This window comes from Girardinichthys multiradiatus, chromosome 2 (assembly GCF_021462225.1).
Source record: "Girardinichthys multiradiatus isolate DD_20200921_A chromosome 2, DD_fGirMul_XY1, whole genome shotgun sequence".
Taxonomy (NCBI): domain Eukaryota; kingdom Metazoa; phylum Chordata; class Actinopteri; order Cyprinodontiformes; family Goodeidae; genus Girardinichthys; species Girardinichthys multiradiatus.
Window position 1 is genome coordinate 36,115,649 of NC_061795.1, and position 22,613 is coordinate 36,138,261.

Here is a 22,613-nt window from a genome sequence, read left to right on the forward strand (position 1 = left end):
AGCATCAATAAACATTACCACTGCGAAAATGATGTTATCTATTTAGTTCTTCTCTGACAATCTGTATCAGTGTCTGTTCTTGTATTTCCCTACCACACAAATGCTTCTTCAGCAGACTCCCCATGGTGACTGTTTAATCAAGATGACAAGCAGCTTGAAATCCCGTCCTAATTGGATGCACGGATGGTAAGATGTTAACTGAACATGCAGACGTTCATGTATGCTAAATTGGCCTAAATAAGAGATATTCGCTTTCCTATAATCCCTTCTATAATAAAAAAAATTGGACAGTTAAATTTAATTATTTTATTTGTATTTCACCATTCTATTTCACATATCTGTTACATTTTAAGTCACTGCTCATTTCAGTTTTATTCATTTTTTGCATTTAAATGTGTATTCCAGTGCAGCTGCATGTGGTGAAGAACCATAAACACTTGCAAGCAAACAGGTGAGTAATTGTGTCAATGACCTCTACATTATAAGAGGAAACACTTATTTTTCCATTTTTGCAGGATCACATTAATCTAACACGTTCTCTGCAAAGAAAATCACGGAAAAAAGAAAAAAAAGTGAGTAAGGTTCATACCGAAATAATTTTGAAACAGTGGCTTTTAAATCTCCAGTTTATATGACAATGGTATACACTTCTTTTAGTGGCTACTGTACCCTACTGCACCTGCTTCCTTTAGATATATGTTCTCACATTTTTAGGAAGTCTCAGCACCTACCACAGAAACTGAGGCCCATTTTTTCAATGTATAGTGAGAGTCTTGGAATCTTTTAGTAGGCACCTTAACTGGAGCAGCAAATTGGCAAAATATATCTTTCCATCACTTGCATTGTGATTTTTCTTCTCCTTAAGAAGCTTAGCATATGCAGTCTCGAGGGGAGATATGTTCCTGCAGGAAGAATCTGAACTATTTTACAGGTAGAAAGAAACATAACAAATAGTGTTTCAACTGAGAAACATTTTGAAACTGGAAAAAAGGGGAGCAAAATCAGTAAACAAGCTGTACGGCAGATTCTGCACCTCTTTGAGAAAACCACTGGGGATCGAAAATATCTTGTAATGTGTATATAGAGCTCTGTAAAAGTATTTATGTTTTTGTCTCGTGTCCACAGCAGCCTAAAAGCCCGTCTTTCTTCGATTTCATTGTCTCTCCAAAAGTGACTAACTTCCATTAGTGGCGGCAGGCAGGGTATTGAGATGAATGTGTTCTAATTTTCACCGCCCCTCTGAGTGCCCTGCTAAATCTTGCAGTATAGTGGGACTGTGAAGTGAGAGCTACAGCTGTCCCAATGCAGCTTTGACTGTTTCACAGTCTACAGCTATACCCCGTGGGCCAAAAACAAAACAAAAAAAACACCTATGAAGGCGCTTTATGAATTCATAAAAATAGCTACACTGACAAGGTTTTTTTTTTGTGCGCTTCCTCTCTTGTACACATTTATTACTGCCTAAGTAATTCCATCTCTAAAATGTAACCACTTCAAATGTGGTCTCTCTTACAATCACAATGGGCCTTACCTTCAGCCACTGAGAACCCTACATAAAAACAGCTTATTTTTAAGACCGAATCTAATCATCCACACTGCACCTAAGTCGTAATTAACTGTACACAGAATCTTTTAGTTGTGAAAGCTTTGTGTTTGTCTCAGTGGAGTAAATGATGTGATACAAAAAACTCCTCATTTATTCTCTTGGACATTTTTTTCCATTGATCATAATGTGGAACGATTTGCTCTCGCAAACAAAATGGATGAGCTTGAAGCAGTGACAAGTTGGTCAATCACATAGAATACTGAAACACTTGGATAATTGTGAAAAAGCTCAAGGGTTGTGAATACTTTTGCAAAGCAGAAGATTTTTCAATTCAGTTAGTAGCACAGACAGCAAAAGACAGAGGCCCATGCTTTTTGCTGACATTTGGAGCATATGCCAGATAGCAGTTAACAGATAGCAGTCACCCCATCAAACAAAAATCATCTCTCCTCCCCTTGCTTTTTGTTGGGTTTTATTTACTTCAAAATATAAAGACACACACACTGTTTTTGTTGTACCAGTTTGTGAAAGCTAAATTCAATACAGATATCTACTAAATACTTTCTGTACTTTTTGGTTTACTGACAATGCTACACCACCCTTTTGAAGATCAGAGTTGCTAACTCTACACTCAGATATCTTCAAACACAGGTGGGAAATTCCCAACAGCCTGCACACACGTCTGGGTTTGCTACAGTGATACTTCAGGCATATTACAAAGGGCATGGTTTTGTGTGACCTGCTTTTTTTTTCAGGAGCACTCTATTAGACTGCCAATAAAAAATGTTTATGTACTTTGTGTTTAAGCTCTGGGATCCAAGTCTGTAGAAGAGTGAAACTGCTTTTCGGGAATTGATTACCCCAGAAAAGGTAATGTTGAGAGACACCATGTTTATTTGTCTTTCTTCCCCATCTCTGTTTGGTGACATTGCAGACCACAGCTCTGCCAGAATACTTGGAAAGTAGAAATTTGCTATTTTTTGTGTTTAAATAAAATAGCAAAATTTAGACTTTGCTCAGCCCCTGCACATGGTTTACATTCAATTTAATTCACTTTATCTCTACACTCTGCCTTAACAATTTTAATGCCGTTGGAATTTTTCACATCTTCTTACATTATAATCAGATATATCAGATATATTGCCAAGTTTGTACAGACAAACAAGGAATATGACTGTGGTACACATCTCTTAGTGAAGATTTATTTATTTTTTAATTTATTTATGATTTTATTTTTGACTTTACAATAGAATATAATGTGAAATCAGTCCAAGTATGCATGGTGTTGTGAAACTGACTGTCAAATGTTCATCAGAGTAACAGCCTGTCTCTGTGGCGGTTGGTTTTAGCAGACAGTGCTCTGTAGCGCTGACCTGAAGGTAAAAGCTTAAACAGTTTATGTGCAGGATGTGTGGGGTCTGCAGAGATTTTAGCTGTCCTTTTCCTGACCCTAGACCTGCATAAGTCCTGGATGGAGGGAAGGTCAGCCTGATGATTCTCTTCGCAGACCTGGTTTTTTGACACAGTCTGGGCCTGTCCTGTTTTGTGTATGAGCGAAACCTCACTGAGATGGATGAAGACAGGACAGACTGGTTCATGGCTGTGTAGAAGATGACCTGCAGCTACTGTGGAAGGTTGTACTTCTTAAGTTGCCTCAGGAAGTATAGTCTCTGCTGGGCCATCGTCCGAACACTTCAATGTATTTTACTATAACTCTATGTGATAGACTAACACAAAGCACTCATCATTTTGAAGTGGAAGGAAAATGATGCATGGTCTTCAAAATGTTGTTCATAAATAAAAATTTGATAAGTGTATCATGCATTTGTTTTGACTTTCCTTTATTCTGAACCCCCTAAAATGAAATGCAGTGCGGCCAATGGCCTTCAGAAGTCAGATAGTTAGTAAAAGGAGTCCACACATGTTATTTAATCTCTGTATAAATGAACAAGTATTGCACAGGTACCAAACAACAAAGACATGGCTGTCCACCTAATTCCCCACCTGATAGCTGGGGAAAAAAGAAAATGGATCAAAGAAGTACAGGTCCTTCTCAAAATATTAGCATATTGTGATAAAGTTCATTATTTTCCAAATGTCATGATGAAAATTTAACATTAATATATTTTAGATTCATTGCACACTAACTGAAATATTTCAGGTCTCTTATTGTCTTAATACGGATGATTTTGGCATACAGCTCATGAAAACCCAAAATTCCTATCTCACAAAATTAGCATATCATTAAAAGGGTCTCTAAACGAGCTATGAACCTAATCATCTGAATCAACGAGTTAACTCTAAACACCTGCAAAAGATTCCTGAGGCCTTTAAAACTCCCAGCCTGGTTCATCACTCAAAACCCCAATCATGGGTAAGACTGCCGACCTGACTGCTGTCCAGAAGGCCACTATTGACACCCTCAAGCAAGAGGGTAAGACACAGAAAGACATTTCTGAACAAATAGGCTGTTCCCAGAGTGCTGTATCAAGGCACCTCAGTGGGAATGTCTGTGGGAAGGAAAAAGTGTGGCAGAAAACGCTGCACAACGAGAAGAGGTGACCGGACCCTGAGGAAGATTGTGGAGAAGGGCCGATTCCAGACCTTGGGGGACCTGCGGAAGCAGTGGACTGAGTCTGGAGTAGAAACATCCAGAGCCACCGTGCACAGGCGTGTGCAGGAAATGGGCTACAGGTGCCGCATTCCCCAGACCTGGGCTACAGAGAAGCAGCACTGGACTGTTGCTCAGTGGTCCAAAGTACTTTTTTCGGATGAAAGCAAATTCTGCATGTCATTCGGAAATCAAGGTGCCAGAGTCTGGAGGAAGACTGGGGAGAAGGAAATGCCAAAATGCCAGAAGTCCAGTGTCAAGTACCCACAGTCAGTGATGGTCTGGGGTGCCGTGTCAGCTGCTGGTGTTGGTCCACTGTGTTTTATCAAGGGCAGGGTCAATGCAGCAAGCTATCAGGAGATTTTGGAGCACTTCATGCTTCCATCTGCTGAAAAGCTTTATGGAGATGAAGATTTCATTTTTCAGCACGACCTGGCACCTGCTCACAGTGCCAAAACCACTGGTAAATGGTTTACTGACCATGGTATCACTGTGCTCAATTGGCCTGCCAACTCTCCTGACCTGAACCCCATAGAGAATCTGTGGGATATTGTGAAGAGAACGTTGAGAGACTCAAGACCCAACACTCTGGATGAGCTAAAGGCCGCTATCGAAGCATCCTGGGCCTCCATAAGACCTCAGCAGTGCCACAGGCTGATTGCCTCCATGCCACGCCGCATTGAAGCAGTCCTTTCTGCAAAAGGATTCCCGACCAAGTATTGAGTGCATAACTATACATGATTATTTGAAGGTTGACGTTTTTTGTATTAAAAACATTTTTCTTTTATTGGTCGGATGAAATATGCTAATTTTGTGAGATAGGAATTTTGGGTTTTCATGAGCTGTATGCCACAATCATCCGTATTAAGACAATAAAAGACCTGAAATATTTCAGTTAGTGTGCAATGAATCTAAAATATATGAATGTTAAATTTTCATCATGACATTATGGAAAATAATGAACTTTATCACAATATGCTAATATTTTGAGAAGGACCTGTACACTGTGGTTCTGTGTGAAGAACTGTCATTGCATGTCACAAGGTCCCATTGCTCCACCGCAGTGACTCTAATGAGGGCACGCCCACGGCAACTCAAGAGAACAAAGTGATTTGTTTGTGTCTTGTCCTGCATGTGCCGTTTGCCAATAAATGAATCGGTGTTTGGAGAAAGAAGCTGATATTTGAATGTGAACATTTCCCACAGTGCTCTGGGGCTGGGACCCCGCAGCAGCAGGCATTGAGCTGGTAATTCTTCACCCTGTGATCAAAGGCTCCGTTCTAAGCAAGCTCCCCTACTACTGTCTCTTGGTTCGCGTTGGCCTCCCTTCCCTCCCTGCGCCTCGCTGCTCCAATCATAGTCAAGAGCAACCAGGCGTGAGTTATAACCCTGTGGCAGTGTTGCTTATTGAGGTCCTGCCTGGTAACCCCCTAACAGTGCCAAGTTGTACCCCCTCTAACCCAATTCCCTCCTCACACAGTCAATCTGCATGCTCTAATTGCACCCTGACATAAAACTACCGATTTAAGTTCTTGCCTTTGCAGGAAACTTTTTGCAGCTGCTTCAGTGCTCGCTATTCTTCTCTTTGTTTAATTCTCCTGAGCATGACCATCATTAACTCACTATTGACAGAATCTCTTAGTAGCACTCATAACTTATCAGTTCAGTTAAGATATTTCATATCTATTTCCTCCCAACTCTTTTTGTTATCATCTATATTTATTAATTTTGTTGCTGAAACTTAAATGTGAACCCGTGTTTTCAGCAGCTGTCCACTGCAGCCTCTATCCTAATCCACACTTCAATAGCTCAAACACGTCACTTTCTTGCAGGCTCTTTACATATCCACTTTTACTCCCCAAATGTTTCATCCACACACAGCACTGTTCTCAAGGTTATACTCAGTTTTACTCCTCTGCAAATCTGGCTCTTTTTATCTAAAACTATCAAAGAGCCTGGAGCATTCCAGTGAAAAATGCAGAGCAGTGTGCTGTTATGGCAGGAAAGGAAGGAAAAAGTGGCTCATTTTTGGCCCATAAAAAACACCTGAGACGATGGTTGCCTACATGAAGGTAGCCTGCGGTTATGGGCAGTGTAGGCCTAGCCAAAATGATTGCTATAAAACAAGCCAAGCCAGCCGGGAGCAAGGGTGCCTCTTTTCATCTTGGCCTATCTCCATCATATGACCTTTCAGACCTAACACTCCAATTTGTCTGGTTTCCTCCACCCTCTTGCTGATTTTCTGAGATATTGCAATTTCTGCTATTCGTCTATGTTTCATTAGGTTTTGTATGTGGAGTTTCTTATGGGTGCCACAGTTTTTGTGCTGAGGGGATTGTGAGGATTTTTTAAATAAATGCAGTTTATATAGTTTGATTTTAATTTAAACTCCTTTTTTTACCAATTCTTTTGACCTCAAACAATGAAATGAAATGAGACGAAATTCAAACGTATTTAAGGTATTCATACCTGTTACATTTCGTATCGTTTAGTCACATAACCATAAACCTGTATGGAGTCTATTGTGATTGTATGTCAGAAATAAAGACAGAGTATGGCCAAATTTAGGGAAAAGGATGCATGGTGTTCAAAATTTGTTAAAAATAAAAATCTGAAAAGTGTGGCATGCATTAGTATTGAGCCTCACTAAACTACCTTTCTTGCCTGTTACAGATGCATGTCTTTTTAAAAATGCCTCCACCAGCTTTGCACATCCAGAGACTGAAAGTTGCTCAAGGTCAGCCAGGCTGAATGGAATGTGTTCGTAAACATTAGTTTTCAGATTCTCAGCTGGATTTTGATCTGAACTTTGACTGTGCCATTTTAACACATGACTTTTCCATCTTAGCTCTGGCTGTGTGTTTAGAGTCAGTGTCTACAAGGCTTGTTGCAAACTTTAAAAGGTACTTCTTATGGCTTTATTCTTGCCACTCTTCCATAGACCAGATTTGTGAAATGCAAAATACTTCTGAGCTATGGACCTCTGCATCTGTTTCAGGATACCCTTGGGCCTTGTCACTGCCTATCACATTATTCTTTCCTTGTCCAAACGGTATTTAAGTTGTTGGACATGTCTTGATAGTTGTACCATAATTCTCCCATCTTCAGATGGACTTGACAAACTCTTCATAAATACTAAATAAACTCCATCTGACATGCAGTGGTGGCATCGGTGGTCTCCTTTGGATGAATCCCAGTGTTTAAAATAGGTTTAACTGAACACTGCATTGTTCTATATATTTAGAACCCAAGATAAATTGTGATTCCTCCAACTCTGGTAATCCCAGGTTTTATCATGTACTGCAAGAAGATCAAAAGAATTATTCAACAAAGCTTGTTTGGTTATTCTTTATCTTTTCTTCTAGCAACTACAAATATAAGCTTCAATGACTCAACTAGGTTAGAGTGATGCTTTGTACTGTAGATTCATGTTTGGTACACTAAGTTTAAACTGCTGTGTAAACTGCCTGCGAAACAACTGACATTTTTCAGTAGCCTGCAGCTGTACTCTATTACCACGTTCAGCAAGGGCTATCACTGCTCCTAAATTAACAATCACAGAGGACATTTAGAGTCTGACAGGCAGCCTCTAGTGTATTTTTCCCCCTAATCAACTATTATTTAAAGTGAATTGACAATAATTTAATAATATGGAATGACATGTCGAGTTGCATGAGAATCATTTTAGCTTATATTTTTTTTCTAAAAGGAAGGGCAAAATTTAAAGAATAAAACCTTGATGGCGGATCATCAAGGCTTTACTAATTACATAACTAGCAGAAGATTGGCCATTGCTTACAGCCTCGACCTTGTTTAAGGTCGTTTTTTTGGAAATGTCTGCTGGTGTGTGGCGAACAGATGGAATCATTGATGACTGGGGCCTTTGGTGTCTGTGGAACATGAACTCACTGCAGCTTGTTCTGATTTCAAACTGCAAGATAGCCATTATTTAATTACTCTGAGGTTATGTCTTGTTGAGTTTTTTATCTATTATAAGAAAGGTTTATAAATCTTTACATTAATAGATTAGGTAATATTCATCCAATTACTAAAATAATTATTCCTCTTTTTTTCTGCGGTGTAGGTTTAATGAGCAATTAACCCACAGCAGTCGAAGACATTACTAAAACAAATACCCAGGGATGGATCCATTTTATTTTAATATTATGCTAATGCTTTATCAACCATGTACAGTTAAATATTTTTTTTCCAATGCTTAAATCATTTTGTTTAAACTAACTGCAAAACTACTTATTGACGCTTAAGGCATTCATCATTGCAAATGCTTTCCCATGAAACTCCAAATCAATATCTGATCCTTGTCAGATGTTCTGCCTGAGCCCAGTAGATTGACAGTTGCTTACACTCATGCACTCACAAGATTCCTAGGCTTGCTGCCCATCTGTTGTCCAAACAGCACCTGCAGGCAATGTGTCAGTACTGCTAACGAAAGTCAAAGGGACAAGGTATTGATCACATAATCTAAGGATTAGTCAATAATACGCATATGAAAGAGTCTCTTCTGCAAATATTTAGGAATATAGAGTTCTAGTCAAATGTTTACATACACTCATCATCAGCATGAAAGCCCAATTAATTTGGGGCTTTTAATAATACATCAAAACCATTCTTTTTGTGCGCTGGATGTCATAGTTTGTGGTGGTGAAGGACCAAAGTGGCAACAGGACGTTGGGAGGCGCATAGTGGAGGATATATTTAATTAAACAAACTAAACTTACACGTCACGAAGGCAAATTTAGGAACCAGGGCTGATAACAGGGCAACAAGTTAATAAACAGACCAATGCAACAGAGCATAAAACAGACGACCCGACGAAGAGTGAACAGAAAACATGGGTTTAAATACAACAGAAATCCGGTGAGAGCAATCAAACAAATACAACACAGGTGCACAGGGAGACCAGGGGAACAAGAAAACATCTAATAGAACCTAAACAGAGAGAAACCAGATCTATAAGGAAATATAAACAAACTCATCTAACACAGGAATCCAAGGGAGTAATCTAAACACAAGTATGAAATTAAGAACCTAAACCTAAACAAACCCTCTACATGATGCTAAAACCACAAATCTGATCAGTTAGTATAGTCTTCCTACATTTCAAACCCTTAACTTGACTATTCTAAACATTATTTTGTCATCAAGGTCAAACAGTTCATTTGTCTATTTCACGTGGGCAGCTGTAAATTTCAGTCATGTCTGAAGGTTTGGAGCTTGTGCCTATTTCTTGATTAGCATCCTCTAAACCCAAGTTGATGTTAAACTGGGATGTTCGAGTCTATGATAGATATGAGCCTACATGAGTCCTGGGTTGTTCTTGAATGTCCTAATGAATCTCCTTTCAGTGTAGGGGGACAGTTTAGTTTAGATGGTGGAAACGTGGAAAACGTTTGGCGCTCCAGCAGGACAATGATGTCAATTGCACATCAAAACTGGTTTTGGGATGGATGAAGTGGACTGACATTAAGGTTATTTTTACACCTAGTACATGTAATCCGGTATGATTGGGGACTCAGTACGTTTGGAGTTGCCACATTCTGTCGCTTTGTTGTTTATTTTCAGAATACAGTTAATCAAAGGAACTGGACCTTCTGAATTACATAACTCATTGTCACAGAATGCAAAGAATGGCATGTAGTTCTTTAAACCAAGGGATATCTTTAACTTCTGAATTGACACTTTTTCTAAACATGTGACATGTTTTTTTTTTTTTTTTATAATTTATTTTCTTTTTTCCCTCTTCTCCTTTTTTTAATAATGTTAAAGCCCAGAATACATGAGATTCGTGCTGATAATGAGTATATGTAAACTTCTGATTATAAATGTATAAAAACATGTGCAAGTTAAATATTATTTAGCACAACGTGTGTATGTGTAGTATTGGTCATGAATAGCTACGTATGCATTCTTCCGAATATTTATTTCAATCGGCTTCTTGAATTGCGTAGCTGAGAATGTCACCAAATTCATTACAGCCTTGTAACATGACAACTCCTGTCTCCTGTCATACTGCCGGTTCAGAACCATGCACTCGCTCAAAAACAACAACATGGTTCACACTGGTGCACAGGTTATTAAAAATGTACGACGAACATCAGTAGGCTCTCAGCGGAAAGGGAACCTGCGTGTGCCAGTTCTCGAGGGGCCTTGGCATTTCACAGCTACCTCGATAGCTGTCTGCTTTGACAAGGACATGTTATCCTTAAGAGCACAAAAGCTTATACTTTTCCTCCTTCTCCTCAGCACATATTCCTGTTAGACTGATATATTGTTATCAAATTGATGAGTGACAGGGATCTCAGCTTTTTTTTTGCTGAAGTTTGAATAGCTTTACTTTCATTCATTGCCCGAAGCATGTAATTTGCTGTTTAATAATGTGGAGAATTTTGGCTAAGCACATTCCTCCTCTCACTTGGTACCTTGTATCAAAGAGTGACATCTTTTTTTCAGTTTTTCTCCTTCTTTTTCACCTTCTAAATCACACTTTCCTACATCTGATTATATACATTCTTTTCTCTGCCGCTCTGAAAGCACCCTTATCTTTCTCCACATCAACACATACACACAGCCAGAAAGGTTCTCTTTGTGTTGCTTCTGTTACGCATTTTCTTACCTCTTGTTTAATCTGAGGCTGAATCTTTCTCTCTGTGCCAAGACTCACCCACAGGCAGAGCCATCCCAGGTTGCTCTGCCTTTTTGCCAATCAGATTGTCGCACTGCCTCACAGTCATTCTCCAAATTTGGCCTCTAATTGGGTTTCTTCTGCGATTAACTCAATAACAACCAGCATATTAGAGTTTAATGTCCCTTAATGAGTCCATTTGTTGGCCAGTGGCTAATTAGGTCTGTGCTGTTTATAGATATCTTAAGCTATTTGGTGGGTATTAGTGAAACATTGTGTCAATCAGGAACGTATTCGAGCACATTCCTGCTTTAAGTCCTTTTGTACAGACCCCTGTCGCCCCCAAAGAAATACCCCAAAAAAGATTATTCTTTTCTGGTTCCTGGATCAGGCTGTGTAATTTGGGAGACAGCTCAGCATTAACAATAATGATAACTCCAGGGGAGCAGAATAAAATCCATTTAACACTGACTGACAAATCTTCTTCGTCCTCAACAAGCATTCAGTTAGACTAGGGGATAATTGTATCCAGGATTTGTATCAAGGAGACTTGTGTCTGCCTTTGTTAACTCTGGTAATCACTGAAAAATTAATGTCTGCCAACTCCAGACTTTGCAGGAGTGGTTACTCTGTGTGCTTGCACTCCCCCATCTACCATCAACACTCACTCTAACAGAATAAAATACAAAAGGACCTGCAGGCAACAATAGGGGAAAAGAAGACAACAGGGCCCTTGCAGAAGCTATCAAACTGGGATCTTTGACAAAGTTTTGACAGATTTGGCTGATGCGCCAAGACTCTTTCCTTGTAGTTTGAGCCTGCACAAGGCTTTGGCTTGATAAGGTAGTCTGTGAATGAATATAAAGTGAGCTAAACGAGTTGGGTATTGAGACGCATCCCAATCACATGCCTCCAGGTTAGCCTGCTGTCAAAAAGAGCAGGGTTTGTTTGAAGCAAGGTTGTGTGTCTGCACACAGCTGCAGTTGTATGATAAAGAGGAGAGGGGACCGATAGGTGAAGGCTCTCGTTTTTCTGTCCCTTCTCCTGGCTTTCTCTGATTGGGTTCAACCTAAATTACATTCAACCAGAAATCTAAAGCTTTGGGATAAGTCCATTCTTACCTTCTACTCTGTCTCCACAGTGCCTTGGTAAAGTATTCAAAGCCATAAAAGATTTCAACAATTGTCATGTTACCACCCCAAACTGGTGCCTATCTGAAGTGGTTATGGGCAAGAGGCAGGGTACTCTTCCCATCTGGGTACATTATTTCCCTCAGCTCTGACCTGCTTCCTAAATCTGCTAAAGAAAACCATTCACACATCATGATGCTGTCACCACCATGTTTCACAGTGGGGATGTTATGTTCAGGGTTGTGTGCCCATACCTCCGTGTTCATGTTTACTGTGTCCCATGTGGCCAAATGCAAACAGGAGTTCTTATGGCTTGTTTTTTTTTCCAGAAATGACTCGCTTCTCGTCACTCTTCCATAAAAATCTAATTTCAAGAGTGAATTAAGGAGTAAATTACCATAGGTCTCTTGCCCGCTTCTCTGATTTTTAATCGTCTTTGTAGGTTTGCAGTTGGGCCACACCCTTTGCATTTTTTGTGCAAGAAATATGAATAGTCAGGAAACCGTAGCTTTGGAGATTGTTTAAGACCTATCCACCCCTGACCTGTCTGTCATGTTCTTTGGTCTTGGTTATGTTAACTACTGGTGTCTAACAAACCTCACAGAACAGATGGATTATCTCTTTTTACAAAGTATATGACTTTTGAAGCCATATGGTTGCATTGGATTGCATTTAGGGATATCAGAGTAAAGAGGGCTGAATACAGATGCATTTTGCAGTTTTCAGATTTTCATTTGTAAAAAGATATTTACAAAACTTTTTAATAAAAAAAACATTTAGCATTTTCCCTTTACTTCACAATTATGTTGTGTCTAGCATGTTATACCTAGCATTTGTCTGTCATATAAAATCCAACTAAAATATATTAAGGTTTGGGGTTGTGATGAGATAAAATGTGAAAAGGTTCAATGGTTATAAAGACCATAAAGGAACTCACTATATTTCTTGCACATATGAGCTGTGGATTGTAAATATATATTATTTACAGCCATATGTGCTAATCTGGTGCACTGTATCGGCTCTTTAATATCAAATTCACCACTGTGTGTGTGGAAGAAACAAAAAAGTTTTATAGAGGCGCCAACAATAAAGTGAAGGGAAGAAATCTCTTTCTGCAAAAGTTTTTCTTAGCCTCCCTGCCAACATGACGTATTTTTTTCCTGCTTTGATTCTTGGGGCTGCATGGTGGCGCAGTTTGTAGCACTGCTTTGCAGTGAAAAAGTTCTGGGTTTGACTCCCAGCCTGAGGTCTTTCTGCATGGAGTTTGCAACTTTTCCCTGTGCATGCATGGGTACTCCGGCTTTCTTCCACAGTCCAAAAACATAACTGTTAGGTTACTTGGTCTCTCTAAATAACCCTTAGGTGTGAATGGTTGTGTGCATAGTTGTGTGTCCTGTGTGTCTCTGTGTTGCCCTGTGATGGACGGGTGACCTGTCCAGGATGTACCCCGCCTCTCGTCCGTAGACCGCTGGAGATATTAGGCACCAGCTCCCCCGTGACCCTGTACAGAATAAGCGGTTAGTTTTTCTTTTTTAATTTTCGTCAAGGATATCCCTCTGTCCCTAAAGATTGATTAACGATGTGTCATCAGTTGCCTCCACATTTAGAAGTTGCAATATACACCAATCAGGCATTACTTTATGACCACTGATAGGTGCAGTGAATCAGAATAATTAACTCTTCATCACTTAACCTGTCAGTGGGTAGGTGTAATAGAAAGCAAGTTCAGGTCAATTCAGACCTTTGTCATCCCTAAGGAGGAAATTGGTTGTACGGCAGTAACAAATCCACAAGACAACATTTAATATAAGCTGACCAATTTAGCCATAAAATATCAATTACATTAGAGACAAGTATTTTGTTACTCTTAAAACTCGGTGGATATGGAAGATTGATTGAGAGCATTTACTGCACATAGAACAAAGGAAAACCTAAATCTATTTTACTTTGCCTTAGGTGGGCTGTACCGCCGACCAGATGGAAGAACTATTTTCTCTCTCAAAGGATTATCACTGCTGTCTAAAACCAATCTTCTTTCTGTAAGGTTTGTCTGTGCCAGATTTCTGTCAAGAGCAGTTACTGTATGCCAGTTATGTAACTGATAAGTGAACATTTTGTCATCAAAGCGGATGTGTTAGAATCAGGAAAAATGGGCAAACATTAAGACAAATTGTGATAGACAACTGGGTGGGAGCATCTCCAAAACTGCATCTCTTCTGTTCCTAGTCTGCTGTGGTCAGCATATAATTAAAGTGGTACAAGGAAGGAACAGTGGTGAACTGGGGCACCCATGCTTATGCATGCATGTGTGGAGTGAAGACTGCCTCGTATGATTCAATCCAAAACATGAGCTACTGTAGCTAAAACATTCCACAGATACCCAGTCACCCCACAAGTAATTACTGGTTCTGACAGAACTTGCCCTGTTTTGTTGCTAATGGAGTTGCATAGCCATGGATCAGTCATGGTACAAATGCTGAGTCCTATTCACCACCAAAAGAACCAACAGTTGTCACATGAGTATCAAAACTGGACCACTGAGCAAGGGAAAAGATGGCTAGATGGATACGCACCGCTTGTCTGGGAAACACATGGTACCAGGATGCACCACTCGGAACAAGCCAAGACAGCAGAGGCAGTGTGAAATGCTTTGGACAATGTTTTACTAGGAGAGGTCCTCACATCTATGTTTGGGTTGTTGCAGACTGTCTTTTCATGAAACCTGTATTTCCAGATGGTTGTGACCATGATGTGAGCAACCACAAAGCAAATATGGCTCAGGATGAGAATGGCTTTGATGAGCTCAAGTTTGAGGGGTTGGCTTGGCCACCAGATTCTCTCAATCTCAATCCAATAGAGCATCTTTGAATGCTATTGAAGCATGCTGATAGTATCTTAGTAATAGGCACCTCAGTACACCTTTAGGGAACTAGTGGAGTCCATACATCCACAGGTCTGTGCTTGGGCATATGGAAAACTGATTTCAGAATGGTGCAAGATTGTTGGCGGTTGTGTTTTCCCAGTAGGTTAGTTTATTTATGCATTCATTCATTTTGCGGCGATTAACAGCCCTCATCCCGCAGGCAGAGAGCCGCTGACCCGGGCAAGCCGACCTCTGCTCCCCAGCACTCTGCCTCCGGCTCCGCCTCCCTCTCAGCACCGGCCGACAGCAGAGGCAGCCTGCCCGCCACCACGAAGCCCCTTCATCTCTGGCTTGTATGATTTTCCCTCCCCTTCTTTATAAACCGGACTCGGTACCGCTCTGCCAACGCGATCCGACTCATACCGAGCAAAACGTGCCCATCGTTTCGCCGGAAGCTACAAAGAAAGAGTCCAACTTTAGAGGAGTTGCAGCATCGGAGAAGTTTGTTTTTCTGTTTTTTTGCCCCCAGTTTCTGGCCCCGTCGCGGGGCAGCACAACAAACCCAGGCGCAAACGAGTGGGAAAAAGCGATCGTACGATGTGGATCTGGTACCTTCTGCTTGGTTCGGGGTCAGGCTCGAGAACTGCTGGTAAGTTTTCTCAAAGCGCTCTGAGGAACTGAGGTTGTTATCACGACGCAGACACGCATCAGTGCGGGTAGAAGGAGAACAAATCTTCAGGGATCTGCTGCTTTTGTCTTCGGAGAAGTTGGCTTCAACTTAAGAGTGATTGTCTGAACTGAAACCGATCACAACTATTTTAAGTCGACTGAAGTGGATTTTTATTTAGAATCTGTGCGTACTTGGCAGCAGATTATCAGTGTGTACCCCTTGTCCGCTATATCATGGAGAGTAAATATTTGTGTTGGTCTCTATGCCATTTCATTTTGCTCTGTGTTTACAAACGAAGATCTAACAAGGTTTTTGTTGACAACTCCACCTAAATACGCGTTTTAGCCAGCTAGACCTAGTAAATAACTTTGAAGAGGAGTTTATTGGTTTAAAATCTACTTACAATGACCATTCAGATGTTGATTTAATTTTATAGATATTCTTATCCACCAGATCAGTGTTTTTTTTTTTTTTTTTTTTTACTTTGTAAAGCAACTACCACGTCGAATACGTACAAACTTATACAAGAGTCACCATGGCCACAGACATTTTAAAACAATTGTTTTTCTTTGTCATAAAGCGAAAATCATTATTTTGCATTGGCACAGCATGACGAGTACAAGGATAATGTTTAATTTTGTTTTTAATTTTTACTCAGAAGATTACATTTTCAAGTTCCACGTTGTACAAATGAACAAAAAGTCTCTTTTAAGTCCGAAAGTCTAAGGTTCATCACCAGCCCTCACATCAAAATTTAATTATGCCGCATTGCATGTAATTAATCAGTGAAAGCTTTAATAAAAAATAAAAAAAATACACCAGAAAACTGTTTATATGCACTTCTGAGTGTCTGTGTTTTAATAGCCCCTTTATATATACAAAGTAAAAATGGATTACTAATTACAATTTTCAACCATATTTTGTGTTTTTTATTGTTTTGTGTTTAAATGTTTTGCCAGTCTTTTTGCCACAGAGTTTATCACAAAAACAAATACTCCCCTAAAATTAAAAAGTAGCTATTATCAAATAGGCTCTGTCAATACTAAAGTTACATTCTCAACACTACACAATACTTGAATATTTTGAGATGTAAACACAGGATTTATTGATTATCCCACCCAACCAATTGCAGAGGTAAGGGTTAGTTCAAACAGCAAGAGTAACTACCAAACTACCAAGGGTTTCTGGGGTTTGCAGAACATCATCAGTTTGAGTTTATCGTTTTTATCACTGGATGAATTCTTATTCGATGCGATAAATGATAAGATTAACAATTTTTAGACAGTACTGTACAAACTTCTTTCTTACATGCTGGTACAGTGTACATTATTACTAGCTTTTATTGATTATAGCGGTTAGCCTAATGACTGAAGATCTTAACTAATCAATAATAATAATAATAAAAAAAAAATACCTGGTTTTTAAACTTAGAACTGGAGGTTGGGCTTCATGTCATTTCAAGGTCCAAGTTCTGACTTCAGAGGTAAAAAAAACAAAGCATAAGCAGGTACCAGCACTTATTACTGGTTTGCTGTCTGTTAGAACTTTTTCCCTGGCAATCAATTATTTCTACATCACGGTTTGTTTGTATTTATTTTGCAAATAAATCTTGCAAAATGTATTCTTGGTACTGCTAAAGACAACTTGATAACTACCAATAGTATTTGTACCACAGTGTGAGAACCACTGCCCTAGAACATCAGGTTATATCGTTGATTGTATAAAGTTCACACATTTAGGACATACAGTGTAGGCCACATATTTTCCACCCCAGGCAAATATGTGTAAAATACACACAAAAAAACTTTTAATATATTAATTCAGTGGGCCTAAAGTCCCACCCTATGAAATAACAGTTTTTAGCAAAATGGCAAATTTTACAATTATTAGTAACCCTGCTGTTAATACAACATTACAACCCCCTTTTACCATTAGGACATCACTTAAGTCTTCTTCTTCTACATTTCAGAAGACTGGAAGGATCTTTGGAGTTCTTGGTCTTCTCCTGCTTTCCTAGTTTTTATAGTTAAAATGTCCTGGGATTTTAGTAAGTTTGTGATGTCTTGCACTCTAACAAGGTTTTGTGTGGCCTTTGAAAGAGAATCAGCCGTACACATCTCATATCCTCCATCATACCTAATAGTAGGCATATGGGGCTTTTACATATGCATTCTTTGTTTAATGTCAAATCACCTTGAAGTGTTTATTGTTGCAATCTTTGTCATCTCTTACCTAAGCTCACATTTCCATTTTGTAGAATTTAGCAAAATCCAGGATGTTGTGTTTTTGAGGAAAAGGAAATGGGATTCTGTGCTGTTTCGTTGTGTTAAATTTATACTCCAAGAAGAGGAGAAGATCCTAGAAACTTCGAAAAAGTTAAGTATGAATAAAGAGAAGTTTCAAATACATTTATTTTAAAGGGATTGTCAGATGTCCAGCAGTCAGTGACTCTAAAATGAGACATAAAATTAGGTGGCTTGTATAACACTTGTATAACACAAGTGAATTGTTTTTAAATTTAGGTTTATATTTTATCTTGAAATTCCAAGTTGAGGCGAGATCTATATTAAAAGCCCTTTTGAGTGCTCCAAAACATGATTGTTCCATTTGAAAATGCTTCTGTTGTGTAATTTTAAAAAAGTGTTTCATTTAAAGTTTTGATTCCTTTTTTTCTTTCCAAAGGATTTGAAGTAAACCCACAGTTTGCTTCATATATTGCAACAACTGTTGTAGAAAGAGAAAGATGGGCACACATGATGGCAGATGATTTCCATGCCTTTCAATCATTGTCTTAGCAAAAGCTTTGAAATACTTTCTTGAAACACCTGGTTGCACTTCACAGTTATTAAATGTCAGGCTGAGCTTTTCATTTGCATAACGCCGAAATCTGTTCTACTTCAGGGGAAAATAAGGGGTGTTGAGGAACCCACAGTAAACCTCTGGATAAAAAAGAAAACAAAAATAATTAATCAAATGAATGAATCAAATAATTTTAGAACACATTTTGCTGAGGTCTTTTACTGAAGAAGGGTCTCCCCTAACCTTGTGAATTTGCAGTCCATGGTTTGAGGGGTTTCATTCAAGTCTTACAATAAAAACAATTACCTTGTGTTATACTATGTAATGAGGCCTGCTTTCATCCTTACCCAAATATAAGCTTTAACCATAGCACTTTAATAAGTGATATTCCCCTTACTTTATATGTTTTCATAGAACCACAGGTCGAGTCAAAACAGCTTTTTATGTCTGCCGATGGTGGCCCAGAATCTTCAAAATATGAGAACCATTTTTCATTGCTAAGTTGTTGTGGTTAAGTTGTTTATACGAATGCCAGACAGCACCTGTTAAGGTTCCTCAGGAATGGGGCTGAACAAAAAGTTTAATTAAAGTGAAAATTTCCCACTTTGCTAATTTAGAAATAAATAGAGCTTTAAAATAATCCTTAACCCATTGTTAATTTTTGTATTGACATATCAATATAGAAATAAATAACGTGTAATCGATAATCTGTAAGTGACATAGTTTTAACATCACCATGAGTCTACTTCTGATTGGTTACTCAGTCCTATGTGATGACTCCTAACCAGAGTTTGGAGACCCAAAGGAGACTTCAGAATCCATCTCTAAGACTTGTCTGCCTAGGTCAGAGCTGACTGTTCAACATTTGTTTAGAGTTCTGAGACTGGCTTTTGATAAGTTTTACAAATGTAATATTTATTTTGGGCTGCATGGTGGCGCAGTTGGTAGCACTGTTGCCTTGTAGCAAGAAGGTCCTGGGTTTGTATGTTCTCCCCTTGCATGCGTGGGTTCTCACCAGGTACTACGGCTTCCTCCCTCAGTCCAAAGACATGCCTGTTAGGTTAACTGGTCTCTCTAAATTGCCCTTAGGTGTATGAATGAGTGTGCATGGTTGTTTGTGTGTTGCCCTGCGATGGATTGGCGACCTGTCCAGGTTGTACCCCGCCTCCTGCCCATAGACTGCTGGAGATAGGCACCAGCTTCCCCACGACCCACTATGGAAGAAGCGGTAGAAAATGACTGACTAACTGAATATTTATTGTTGTGGTTTTGAGTTACAGTCATTGTTAAGTTTTGAATCTGTTCCTTCCTTGGTGTAGGTTTTCCCTTTACACCCCCGACACTCTTCATTAGTGGATCGATTAATTTGTTGTTTGTCTTTATATTTCTTTACTTGTATTTCTTTCGCTTAATAACTGAGTTGATCAATAATGAAAGTAATTGTTGTTTCCCAGCTCTTGTTGAATCTTCTTATAATCTTTATTTGAAATATTGATTAAGGTTGGTCTTCATCTTAAATAAATTCTTAACCTACACATATATACAAATCTACCATTTCTTTTCAAGGTAATAGAGACAGCTCAATGGAAAGTTAAATAATTCATGCTTAAGATTAACTTTTAATATATAACAAGACTGACTGATTTATAAAAATGTTAACATTTTAACTTAGCTTAATATTGCAGGAACCGCATATTGATGCACCCATCAAGTGCACAGTTTTAGGAATATGAGAATTTTCATGCACCCAAATTTGCCATAATCAACCCATGGTGTTTGGAGGTAGTTGCATCCAGTCCAGTCAAAGTAAAATAAACTTTATATGGGTGTACTCGAAAAAAGCCTTATATGGTTCTTCTTTGATCTTTTTAGCAAAAAACATATTGAGAGTATGGTTAACAGGAAGTTATTAAGTCATAGTTTGATATTTAGATTCTATTTTGATTAAAGAGGTCTAATCTTATGTCAGATTATGCATTAATAAAAAAGACGCAGTGTATCCTGACCCACCGGGTCATCATGTTCTTTGCCAACTGAGCTGCACATGAATCTTAACTGACAGTTCAGCTAATAGTTTCTGATGAGGGTCATATTGAGGCTGCTGCCTTGTAGCTCTGGACCAGTGCCCTTGTTCTGCTAATAACACATTAAACAGTTATTACATTTTGAATTTCCAAATCAGAATTTAGAATAACAAAAGGCAAGAATTGAGAATACTATGTCATGCCTCAGTGATTTGAAACACCCCCGTTTTTTTAAATAAAATGTCTACTTCAGATTATTCATTGGGTGAAATACAATCTTAATTAGTTTATGTATCAAAGCCCTGTCTTGTGTTCACAGCTGTAGCAAAGCAGCAAGTACCATTTACTAAAATGAGAATGTTCTTCCCAATGGGATTATATTAGTGTTGTTCTTCAGTGCTGCATGCTTTAGTTATTTTGAATAAACATAATGTGTAGCGGTAATTCAATGCTATCATCTACATAATATATCATATTGCTAAAATATATTTGCATGTTTTACTCTGTCATTCTGGTCGGTTTGGAAGTTAGAAATCTGTACAGCTATTAACAGCCAACAATATCATCTTATGGTGCTGTTTGTTTGGCATTTGTCATTATAGCCATGCTATAATATTATATTCTAGCAGTATATTTTCTAGTCGGACATTTAGCTCATAAATTACAAAAAGGGATGACTGCAAATCCAAGGCAATATTCATTAAGATGTTAAACACCATGGTGACAATGGCACAGATGGCAAATGGAACATCATTTTGGTTGTATTTATTTCTTCCCCTTGACAAGGACTTTATATTGCTGTTATACAGCACATGGAATGTGTATGTAGTTTACTTCTTTACTGTGAGTTAATGTGCCCTATATTTAATCAACTTTGGACACATAAGCCAGGTGAATACTTTCATAATATCCCAAGCAGGGGCTATTTGCGTCATTCAGTAAACTAGATGAAATAATTGCATTCTTGGTCTGCTCATTGTTCTTTGTATTTCTGCACTGTGGATTTGCTGAAACAAGCCACTTGAACCAGTCAGTTTTGTGTGTCTGTGCTTCTGTTTGCATGTCATTTGAACACAAAAAGGGTAGACGAAGAGATGTGTTTTCACAGTTGCCGTCATGGTTTTATTGTTGTTGTTTTTTTCAGCTATAGTTGCATGGATCTGAGATAGTCTGACTCAGAGATTAAACGTGGCTCTAGTTCCCATAGTTGTTAAACAAAGGCTCATGACTAGAGTCACGTTTCAGAGCCTGGTAACAGAGCAGCTTTGGCAGCTATAAATTTCGTTTTTACCTCATCATTTCACAGTCTAACAATACCCCTCTATATCTTTAATGGGTTTCACAAATACAGTATTGGTGTGCAATTGGACTTTTTACTGCTGGGTCCATAAGATTATATTGTATGTGCTCTGACCAGTCTCTTTGTGCTTTTTTGATCAATAAATCAAGGTGTGAAATATTTTATAAACTCCAGTGTAAATGGATCAAAGTAGACAGCAGAAACAACGGGGTAAAATCCAGTGGGGGAAAGTTTCGAGGTAGCTCATTACTGATTGATTTTGAATTGATCTTTTCCAATATACTACGCTATAATATACTTGCTTCATTATTCCATTGTTTATTGTTATCTGATATTGGCCTCTTTGTCTTTTGGTGCCTTGATCAGACTTCTACTAAATTGACTCAGGCACATCCACCATAAATTATTAACTAATATACAACATCATTATTTTTTTTTACATGCCCAATTGTTGTTTTTTTTAATTATCATTTAAACAGCAATTTATGTTTTAACAAGTCGAGCTAAAGTTTCACAAATCAAAAAATGTGTTTTAAAAAAAGTGTAATCAGTGTAGAATAATTCACTCCAGGTTTGACCTGCCTTTAAATGGCAGCTTTCATGCTTGTCTCAAAGTAAGGTGGTTTATGTTCTGCAAAAAAAACACTGGAATTATCCAGTTAATTTTTGATTAGTTTCACTATTAGAACTAGGGACGATTGAATGCATTCTAGATTCATTTAAAAATAGTGAAAGAGCCCTTTTCTGTACATTACAACTTCATTGCCTTTTGTTAATTATCAATATTTTGTAAAGAGTTTTGTAAAAATTATGCTCTGCTGTCAGTCAGCCTGGTTAGCAGTTTTTAGTTATCATCGGCAACTACAGAATAGGGCAACCTAACTGCTTTGTCCTTTCCTACTTCAAGGTAAGAGTCTAAAATATAGACACAACAGGGTGTTAGGCCTAAAGCACTTACCTTTGTTTCCATAATTTCTCCAGAACTTATACTGATGCACTAATTAGATAGCGCTGCTCGAGACGGACA

At 38.6% G+C, this 22,613-nt stretch overlaps 1 protein-coding gene across 6 annotated transcripts in view; it reads left to right on the plus strand.

Moving 5' to 3' along the window:
- ldlrad3 (low density lipoprotein receptor class A domain containing 3) overlaps positions 1–22,613 on the plus strand; it is a 181,561-nt gene that overhangs the window by 13,844 nt on the left and 145,104 nt on the right. For 3 of the 6 annotated variants that reach the window (XM_047349105.1, XM_047349096.1, XM_047349110.1), the window contains 4 exons: positions 113–186; positions 406–451; positions 516–572; positions 2,354–2,416. Coding sequence is in view for 1 of the 6 variants with exons in the window: in XM_047349082.1 (XP_047205038.1) it covers positions 15,391–15,442 (52 nt within the window). In the remaining 5 variants the exon portion in view is untranslated. Of the gene's footprint in view, positions 1–112; positions 187–405; positions 452–515; positions 573–2,353; positions 2,417–15,080; positions 15,443–22,613 lie in introns of those variants that run through there. The other 3 variants (XM_047349088.1, XM_047349111.1, XM_047349082.1) reach the window with 2 other exon arrangements.